General features: G+C 49.6%; 1 protein-coding gene across 1 annotated transcript in view; it reads left to right on the forward strand.

The window, feature by feature from the left end:
* The window catches only part of fng (Fringe glycosyltransferase), a 108,638-nt gene extending 97,958 nt beyond the window's left edge, over positions 1 to 10,680 (forward strand). The window contains exons 7-9 of the mRNA XM_011144923.2: positions 4,031 to 4,196; positions 5,460 to 5,545; positions 8,285 to 10,680. Of these exons, the coding sequence (XP_011143225.1) occupies positions 4,031 to 4,196; positions 5,460 to 5,545; positions 8,285 to 8,342 (310 nt within the window). The 3' untranslated portion in view covers positions 8,343 to 10,680. The remainder of the gene's footprint in view (positions 1 to 4,030; positions 4,197 to 5,459; positions 5,546 to 8,284) is intronic.
* The last annotated feature ends 242 nt before the right edge of the window (positions 10,681 to 10,922 follow it).

The following is a 10,922-nucleotide window of genomic DNA, read 5'->3' on the forward strand; positions in this document are numbered from 1 at the left end:
GAATCTCAATGGTAGGAACGGAAAGATCGCCGTAGGAGATTTCTGTTCAGCCAATTGTCCTCAATTATCTCCAGCGATTTCCAACGGAGCCGAATGTCCGGCCGCGACAGTGGAGATATCGTTCCTCGTCGCCGAGTTTTCGTCGCCTGGTCTCGGCCGTTCGGCTGCACGGATGGGATCCTTTTCCCCGTTGCATTTGTCCGGATTCCATTTCGCATTATTAACCTCTTAGGCACGGCTGAATTTTCTCTGTACGGCAGAGTTCGACGCGAATTACGCGTAAACGATACGGCACTGCAATGTGCGACGGACGGATGCTGTTCTCTACGCGAGCACATTGGAATGAAGTTTCTGATGATTAAATTATAATTTTTCTTAAAGATATGTTACATATACTTTAACTTTAATAATTTACTTTAACAATTAATAATACAATAGAGTATGATATATTTTAAAGCACGGTACGACACATACAGACCCACGTCACAATCTTCGCACTCATAGCGCGATCTTCGTCTTATCATCGTTCTTTGAACATACGATACAATTTCGTAATGCTCTTTTAAATTTTGCGGAAAATTATACCATATAAGGATACGGATCGGCGTGTTAAAAAGAGCAAATGGTATATTTATTTAAACGAAAAGCAACAACCTGATTCGGCAATTCATACCTGACACTGGCGTATCAAAAACAAAGACTGTATATTCTGTCTGTATATTGTTAACACTGTTACGAAACGTTGTGAAGGCAAGAAAAGTGTGAAACAAGACATATGAAAACGATCAGTTAATTCAAACGGTGAGCGAGTGAGTCACTAGAGTGAGCCACTATAGTGGCGCGTCGTTCAAAAAGATGACATCCGCGAAAGCCACTATAGTGGCGCATCGTGCCTAAGATGTTAAAATCGAATAATTACGCTGGATAATTCTACGGTAAAGCAGTAGAGTAATATAGAGATAATTGAGATAGGACATTTTTCTTTCAATTCTTTCTCTGAGACATACAGCAGGTGACACTTACATTTTTATTTTCATCATACCTTTCACTCCGCCCCTCACCTCCTCCCTTCTATCGCGACAGCGACGTACATGTTTGCTGAGGATAACATCCCAGCTCCTGCGGAGAATCGGGGAAAGGGAGAGCCGGTGCTGTCGCCGAGAAACAGAGGTACCAGTCGATTGGCCTCGTTCCTTGGCTCCGTCGTGTTGCCGGCCTATTAGGCCAATTATCCTTCTTTTACGAGTGTCCTTTTTTGCGACAATCCTCGTCGCGCTCGCGTCGTCCTCTCTTCATGTACCCGTGAGCAACTTTCGCATCGTCAATGCCCGCCGCCGCCGCCGCCGTCGCGTTTCCGGCCGACCTTAATCGTGCATGCGTGTCGAGTGCCACGCGAGGGACTTAAGGACCTTAGTCGGCATCGCGTGACTTTTGGGGTGGTTGTACAGGGCCGGTAATTTATTCCCGCCCGGGGACCCCAGCCCGCCGCGCGAGGTTCCGTGACGCGTCTCCGTTTTTCCCCTCGCAATTCGCCGCGTGCCGGAGGAGAAACGACCGTCGCGAAAGGGTTGGCCAGAGGGGGCTATGAGGAGGACCTCCTCCGTGCGCTCCTTCCTCCACGAGCTTCTGCATAAGGTGCGTGCGCGCGTGGCGCCATGGGAGTGAGTTAATTACTTCATACGTAACGCGGGGACGGTAATTATTTTGTGCGCGGATGCTCGTAAGCGGACATCGAACATGTTCGAGCGACGGCGCGTCATAATCGCGTAAATTACATCTACGTAGGTACGTCTCTCGGCGGGAGGGGAGGGGGAGCTTCTTCTAATTAAGTTAATAATTATTCCTCGTCGGATGGTAATTGAGACGATCGCGAGGCGAAGTATGTCGCGGATCTGCGAGTGACGGCCGATGGGAGAGATGGCGCGCCCTGTCGAACGGACTTTTTAGGTAATTTCGCGAAACAAGTCGCGCGATACGTCTGAGAGATAAGTTTTTGCATATGACGAGCATAATTGATTCACCCTCCGCGCGCTCCGTAACCAGTTTGGCCAGAGAGGGACGAAATGTGCGGTGCAACACGACGAGAGGCGAGCTAGAAAGTTAATTTGCTGTGGCCGGGGGAACTTCATGCGCGCGGAATTCGCGATCCGCTAACTCGCGTAATCGTCGCGAGAAAAATTAATTAAGTCCCCCCCCGTCTATAAATTAGCTTAATCTTCGCCGTTACGTCGAGGCATCAGCGTCTCGTAATTATCCCGTTGAGACGACCATTTTCGGAAGATTCATTAGACTCGCGCGAGCCGCGCTGGGTAATTAAATGGAAGGACCTCGCCGCGAAATAAATACGGGTAACGTCCCGATAAAGCACTCGTTATCGTTGAATCCACCGTGCCGGTTGCGTCTCCCCTTATCGAGACGTTGTATCTCGTCGGGAGCGTCGAGAGCGGAGTGACAAAGTTTGGTTACGGCGTCTCGTTAGTGATTTTCCATTTTCTGTGACGGCGGCTATCAGATTTCCAATTGGGACACCGGGAATCGACGACGGATAACAAAGCCGCCGCAAAGCCCGTTGAAAAGAGAATAATCGTGCGGCGAGAAGTTTTACGAGCGGCTTTACGACGCTGCGAGTGCCCTAGGCTTTTCATACAATTTCCGCGGGATCTCTCTTGAATTACCCTGGAAAGGAGACTATCGTGAAGCATGCTGATACATTTGTCAAGATAAAAAGTCAAGATAAAGAGGTGTTTCCTATGTACAACGTGCAACGTACTCGTCCAGTAGTTTCTCGTTGCCCCGTCTTCTTTTTATTTTGTACATTTTCCACGGAGATGTAACAGCCTGTGAAAATTCAACGATTAAAACGAGGAATGACCGCAATAATGTACCCCACAATTTCACCGCGGAATCGTTAATTACGGAATCGTGTTTATTTCTGATACTAATCCCGCCTTATACCCGCCTGGTGTTTTCAACGGATTATTTCCAGAACATGATAAATTCCCTCACTATCCTAATCCTCTCTCTCTCTCTCTCTCTCTCTCTCTCTCTCTCTCTCTCTCTCTCTCTCTCTCTCTCTCTCTCTCTCTCTTTCTTTTTCTCTCTCTCCTTTCCTTATCCTGTTTCCGCAGACATTCGACAGGAGAAGGTAATAAACACCGGATAATTCTATGCGCGTACTCTTCGCGCGACACATTGCGCAAGTTGACTCCGTGACAGCTTTGAAGAAAGAGGGGGAGAGAGAGAGAGAGAGAGAGGAACGAGAGGAGAGAAAAAGAGAGGAAGAGAACGCAGAGGAAGCTAAAAATGCTGCGTACAGAGGATAATCCTGTATCCACGTAGCAGCGTGCAAGGGATTAAACGCGGCTGACGTGAGTCGCGAGATCGAACCTCGTGATTTACGACGGGTGTCGTTTCCACTAAAGAACCGAACGTCAAAAGCTCGCCCTGTCCCCCCTGCGAACATTCCCGAAATTTCACGCGAGAACGGTGCGACGAGATCGTGCATTAATCAGACGATCAGTTGGCGCGATATTGGATCGGCGGAATTTTGACAGATGTCTTCCGAATCGCAGACTGCTTTAAACGAATATTTTCGCTGTCGCGCGTAAACGACGAAAGCGCAACGAGCGAAGCGAAATGGCGTAGCGTCGATTGACGTATTAATTTTTCTCAGCTGATTAAGTTTAAGCATGCCACACCGAAGAGAAAGAATTCTCAGTTGGTGCGACCGAATGAGAGCCAGATGAAAAGTCGCTGACGAGAAACGGCATCTTTATTATCGCGAGCGAAAACAAAGTCTTCCGAAAATAACACAGCTGCGTTAAAGCTCGCTCGGGAGAGAAGCGAGCGAACAGTCGAGCGTGTGGGGGGCTTCTCCTCCAGGAGTCCCTCCGCGAGCGAGTTTTCATCTGGTCTCTCCGAGACCAACAGAAAATTCCACTACACCGACCGAGTTGTTTTTCCGATGTATTAACGCAGTCGCGGTCGATCGCGCGAATAACAAACTGGACGTCCCGGCGTTTGTTTTCAGAGGCGGCAAATTTATCACCGTCGGCGACAAGATTAGACTGCCAGACGACGTGACGATGGGCTACATCATCGAGTACCTCCTGAAGAAGAATCTGACGGTGGTGGAGCAGTTCCACTCGCACTTGGAACCGATGAAGTTCCTCAACAAGGACACTTTCCACGAGCAGGTAATCGCGAGATAACCGCGCCTGAAATCCCGCCGCGCGCGGGCCCGCTGCTGCGGGCTTTAATATTTGCGCAGGCGACGAGCCTGCGAGTTATGCGGGTGATTGTTAAATTCACGGGGAATTAATTTCCCGAGCATTTTTGCCGGCTTGTTAAATTCGCGCTGCGTGTTCCGGCGTGTACCGCCATATCCGGCGTTGTGTTATTCGGCGCGTGTACGCGCGCAAAAATAATTTCGATGTACACGACACACGAGTGATCATCGGAGCGCGCGTTGCACAATGCAGCGGGAGAGATACGCACGGCGGAGCTGAAACCGCGCGCTCTCGCGGCGCGTACGGGTCGGGATAAGTAGCGTGATGATAAATAATGGAATGATAATAGGATGATTTGAAGCGCGGGACGAATCAGACCACGCGCACCGGCTGCATTGTCTGTTTTATTTCACGAAACACAATAGCCATTATTTAATTGTGCGGTTTCCGTTTATTACACGAGCCGGCCGAGCGCCGTAATAGGAGCAATCGCGGAGGACGCATGACCCGTCCTCGCCAGGTATTAACTAAAGTGGCTCAGGTGCGTCCTTTTTTCGCTCAGGTCCTTTTCTCTCGGTGCTGTCATCGCACGTACACGCGTCGTCGCGCGCATAAAATGCGGAAAATTTGATTTACGCACGCCTAGTTTCACTCATTCCTCCCCCCCCCTCTCTCTCTCTCTCTCTCTCTCTCTCGCTCGCTCGCTCGCGAGAATCGTGAGAATTTTCCGGGCGACGTTAAATCCTCACGCTGGTAAAGTGAGAAATTACAACTCTGTCGTTGAAAAAAATCTGTCACCCAAAATATACGTCGTAATGTGTTTGCGTTTAGATCGCGTTACGTTATGTCTGCATGAGAGAGGGAAACAGAGAGACCGAGAGAGGGAGAGGGGGCGAGGTCGTATGGCCGGGGGCGAGAACAAGCGCGACGCACGCGAAAGGCCGGCGCAAAAAATATTTTTCTTGGCGACCGGCATTACTCGATGCTTCGGTCTCACATTTCGCAGAGAACGCGCGCGCACACACGCACACACACACACACACACACACACACAGACAGACACACAAACAGGGCCACACGTGTAGTCCGGTTGCGTCAAAATAAACGGTATCGTTTTCAGCCGCAGCAGCGATCGCTCGGTTACTGATCCGCGACTCTCGGCCTGGGAGTGTCGCGGATTTTGCTGGCCTTGGCTCAGCTACAGCCAGCATTTTTCGTCTTGTGTTTCAGGTCTCTTTCAGTTACTCCAAGGGATCGAGGGACGAGTGGAACATCCTGAAGATCGACGGCTTCGACCTGAAGGACGATCCCAAGAGGTACCGTTCGTTTTCTCGTACTTCACTTCTCCCTGCCGTTTGTCTCTCTTTTTATTCTCTTCCTTTCTCTTGACTCGAAACATTTCTCGAGAGCGCTCTCTCCACTCTTCGGCATTCGAGCGCGATCGAGTCGCTTCCGCGCGCGGTTCATGTAAAAATGCACATTTAAATTGAATCATTTTCGCGGCGCGAGTTCTGCCGGCGCTCTAATTTCCGATTTCTTTGAGCATCTCCGGGAGAGTGAGTGAGAGAGAGAGAGAGAGAGAGAGAGAGAGAGAGAGAGAGAGAGAGAGAGAGAGAGAGAGAGAGTCCTCTGGCGCGCGTCGCGAAGCTGCATCAAAGCCTCAATTACTCCTATAATTGCTAACTTCGCTTGGAGTGCTCGCGTAGAATGTCGGCTCTCTCGGGGTACCGGCGAAGAATCTTGAAGAGAAATAACTAAATTAAAGTGCTTCGGAGGTCTCCGCGAGAGAGAGAGAGAGAGAGAGAGAGGAAGACTTACGACGCTGCAAAAAGTCGAGGACCCCGTTTATTTTTCTCAACTGTGCTTAGCTCCAGCGGGGAGAAAAAAGAAGGAGGATGGGGGGGATTACGCCATTATTCGAGATTTATATTTAATTTGCAATTTGGCTCGGTTATTTTCTAACGACGTCTCTCTGCGCATTCGTAAACGCTGGCCGGTGGTCGATCCTCGAAGGAACGTCGCGCGTCATCAGAGAAGCGGCGTTTTTATCGCTGTACCCGCTGCAAAATTAATATGCGCGCACAGAGAGGGAGGGAGAGAGAGAGAGAGAGAGAGAGAGAGAGAGAGAGAGAGAGAGGGAGAGCGCGCGGGGATATTTTTATTTGGAGCCGCGCTAAAGTACTCGCGGCGTGAAAATACGGCTTCCGAAATGCACGAAACTCTGCATCCTCGAGCGTGGCGCGGGGCTAACGCGATAATTCGCTTCCTCCGTTAGTCCAGCACCTTGAATAATTGCGCGTTCGCGAGCGAGCGAACGGCCGTTTTGTAGAACGACACGCGCAGTCTACGTGACGATGCGTCGAGTGTAAACATCCGCAATTTGCATTCGCGTTCGTGCGCACATGGCGATATGCCGCGCGACGTTTTCCGTGTAATTGGCAGCGGCGAAAGACGGAAGACGGCCGCGCGGAGTAATTACGACGGGGGAACGACAGCGCTCTCGTGACTTTTAATTGACTTTATAATAATGACGACTTTTACCGGGCCTCGCGCGGCTTCCGTCGCAAAACACCTGTTAGCCGTGTTTATCGCCGCGTTTGAGAGAAAGGAGAAGAAAGCGTTGTTTATCGAATTTATACGGGATATGATCTCTTGCGAAACATTTATCACGCGAGATGAAAAAGAGAACAAAGAGGGGAGAGAGAGGGGAGAGGAAAGGAGAAGAGGAGGAGGAAGAGAAACAGATCCGCGTTCCCCTCGAGATTTTCGCATCGCTTGGGCTGAGTCCGCGGGGGAACTTTTTATTTGGCGTTGCGCGGCATAAGGCGAATTTTGCGTTTGTGAATATTAATACGAGAGAAGAATCACGGGAGATGAGTCGAGTCACGTCGAACTGCGAAGCCGAGCCGAGCCCGAGTGCGCTCTGCCGGCAAAATATACATATATTCGACGACTTGCGGTCGGTATAATCAAAGCGCGGATATTAAATCGTGCCCTCTCTTTCGCTGCTATCTTCGCGCGCGCGCGCGACGGATGACATTTTATTAAAAGTTTATATTACCAAAGTTCTCTCGTGTCACCTTGTCCCGATTGATCGTCTTTGCGGCGGTATTCGTCGCATAGTTCGTCGGCCGGGCTTACGCGTCAGAAAGGAGGAAAAAGGAACGGGAACGAAAAGAAGAATTCGTCGAGCGCTTCGACGCTGTTGGACTAAACTCGAGGAGGATTTGCTCCTTCCAGATTTTTCGCAGCGTATCGTGGCGCTGACACTGCCCGGCCGGTATCAATTGCGGAAATGTCGGCGCTTTACGCGCGACATATCGACACGGGAATGTGTCCGTCCTTCGCGCTCGCGCGAAGTTTCTTCTTCGTCGCTCCCGTCGCGCGTCCCCGCGACGCCTTCGAGCCCTGTCCTGTTAGTAAGCATGAGCGAATTGCCAAGGGGGAAAAGAGCGCGTCCGATAGGAACGGTCGGAATGTATAGCAGGCAATGAACGTGATGTGAAGTGTAAATCGAGTCCGTAGCTAAAGCAATCAGGATGCGAGACAGGAAGGATGTTCGTGCGCTCCGCGCGAACGAACGAGCGCGCTCGCGAGGTAATCAATCAGACGATATAGAGGACGGATTATTGATAGAAAGGAATCATAATGCCCGGCGAAAATTGCATGATTAATGAATATTCATCCTGAACGAGACACCGCTCCTCTCACATTAGAAGCGCCATCGCGTAGATCGACGTGAAAAATCGAGCGGACGTAAAGTCGTCATCGGAAATTACTGCGCGAATAATCTCGTCGGAGATCTCCGCCCGATTTGAAAAAAGGACTTTCTCCCCTCTCTTTGTCTTTACTTTTCTTCCGCCTATTTTCCGTCTAATTTCACCTCGCTCGCTCCTTCCGCGAATCTCGTTCTCGCGGTAGTTTAGATTTCTGCAATGTTTTCAGTATCTGAAATATGAGTCACGTTTGCAGCGTCATCGCGGCAAACTCGCCGCGTCGTGAGACGATCGGCGGTCTCGCGTTAACTCCGTAATATCCGTCCCTTTCTGTTGCAGATTCAAGTCCATCCATTGTCATCTGTTTCCGCACGTTTCGTACTGCCCACACAGATGATGAAGATCGCGCGGTGGACGTATGACGAACAGAAGAACAGTAAAACGTCCAAAAGCGCGCTCGAGTCGTTGCCGCCGTTAGGGAAGAAATGAAGACAAGAGGGTCGTGAGTCCTCGTCTGCTTGGACGGTGTAGAGCTTGTTCTCCGGTCGTACGGAGGAAACACACGTAAGATCGATGTGACATGTGTATTTTATTCAACATATCGGTACACGATCGGTCGCGGGAACAGAATTTCGAACGAGACTAGTAAGTAGTAGGTACGACCGCCATCGTTCGTGTCAAGTTCGTCGTTATTCCGATTAGTTAATGAAGAGATTAATTAACGAAATGATCAATTAATGAAGAGATTAATTAATTAATTAATTAATTAATTAATTAATGAAAATATATGTTACGGCAAGGGTAATTAAACGATCGTGATCCCAGAATATCTATGAGACAGAGAGATTACATAGAAACATTGGTTGTGTGCTTCTATATCGATCCGTCGGCAAGTAGTTGGCCGTAGATTTCGCCGTCGGTATATTTGTTACGAGGGAAACGTGAGTGAATCGTGCGATGTAGAAATAATTTCCCTCGAGTTTCACGAGAATCTTAGGAGCGTGTCAACTCGCCGTGGTCCTCATCGCGCGTGCGATGAAACCATCGTGAAAGCTGTCGTTTTTGAACGTAGAACGTTTCGCCGGATCGAGTTCCTACAAAATTAACGGAAATTTGACGGGAGCCGGTTTGCCGATCACTTTTGCCGTAACATAGGCGCAGGTATCGCCCGCGATTTTCCTCGGTTTTCATTTCCGGCAGTGATCCCTCCGCCCACGATCCTGCGACGGAGCAGCGAAAAAGCGGCGAACGAATAACGAAACGTCTAGTTTCGAGGCTATCGATTAATACAGGCGTCCTTCCCCTCTTTATTTATAAAGGTTGAACACACACATACACGCACGAAAAATCGACACTTCCCGACGAACCACCATCCGTGACAAATATATCGCGCGCGGAATTTCACACTGACCTAGCTTATATTCCACTTTATCTCCATTCGCGTACAGAATCGCCGCATTTATCACGTTAATGTTGACCGTGTTATCGTGATTCGAGGATGAAATCGAGCTGAAATTTCACTCGCGTCCATTTCGATTTTAATTACGAGACAACGACGACGGCGAGCTTTCATCTCGCTCAAGTTGCGACTCTCTTGTGTCTTTTGTATTCTTATTTTGGCGGAGTATTTTCGGACTCCATTCTCTGAAATTTGCGGGATGCCGACACACAGGGCAATTATTCTCGTGTCGCGGAGGATCGTTGAACGTAAAATTGCCATTGACGTACCGTACAATTAATATTTATTTGCTTGCGCGGGGCGGCCCGCGCGCAAGTGAGAATAGGAAAACACGCACACACACACACACACACACACACACACACACACATGCGCACAGGTCGCTCGCGACAGGTAAGCAATAATGAAATAGAGATGTAGCGTTTCTCGTAATTTCTCCACGGGGTACATAATGGCGGAAGTTCCACGAGTAGGCGTATACGACAGCTGCGTCTGTGCAATACGATGCAGGAGAGAGAGAGAGATTTGTACATAAGATGCGTATATAATTATAATTCGCTGACGGTCTCGTCGACGCGAAATGGAATTAAGCTAGTCCCTCGCAAAAAGACAGACAGCTGTATATAATGTGATATTTAGCGCGCGCGAATGTTCACTTTTACGCACACGCGCGCACCTTCCGGTGTGCGCTCCCTTTCGTAGTGTCTCATGTGTCTCGTAGCTCTCTTTTCTCTTCTACACGTAAGGAACGTTATTTATAAGCGACTTGTGTTTTTTGTGAATATACGTGTGCAATATCGAGTATACTACGAGTCGCCGGTTTCCAAGGCGCCGCGCGCGGCGCCCGTTCCCGTAGAACCCGCAGAAATTTCGACGACGACGACGACGACTGTCTCATCACGAGCTATCGCTCGTCATTATCCTCCGTTGCTCGTTGTGAAATTTCGACGGTGCGTCGTGCGTCGAGCTTTGCGGCACTCGCGAAGCTCTCGACGCGCAGAATTTGGGAAACGGCCGACTCTCGTTGCTAGCCTCTGCTGCGACGGGCGAGTTTAGGGGTGAAGGGGGACGCGCGAGGCGAGTGTTTATAGTCATATAAAATAGACTCTACGTTATACCTACCGTTGACGGAGCAGTGGGAAGAGAAAGAGAAAGACAGAAAGAGAGAGGGAGGGAGAGAGAGAGAGAGAGAGAGAGAGAGAGAAAGAGGAGGACGAAGCGAAGGAGAAGTCTTCTTCCTCGTTTTTCCGCAAGTCGGATATGCGCAACTGTCCGTTGACAACATGAGAGACGTGTCGAGGGAGTCCATGCTAATTGGCCAATCCTGTCATTAATGTGCGCGCAGTGAAAGACGGACATGTCTTGCTCCGTCTCTCTCTCTCTCTCTCTCTCTCCCTCCCTCTCTCTCTCTCTCTCTCTCTCTCTCTCTCTCTCTCTCTCTCTCTCTCTCTCTTTGTCTCTGTTTCTCTCTCACTCATTGTTCTTCTCTCTATCAAAGTCACCGCCCTGCCAAACCCC

The sequence above is a fragment of the Harpegnathos saltator genome, unplaced genomic scaffold (assembly GCF_003227715.2).
Source record: "Harpegnathos saltator strain DR-91 unplaced genomic scaffold, Hsal_v8.6 scaffold148, whole genome shotgun sequence".
Classification (NCBI taxonomy): domain Eukaryota; kingdom Metazoa; phylum Arthropoda; class Insecta; order Hymenoptera; family Formicidae; genus Harpegnathos; species Harpegnathos saltator.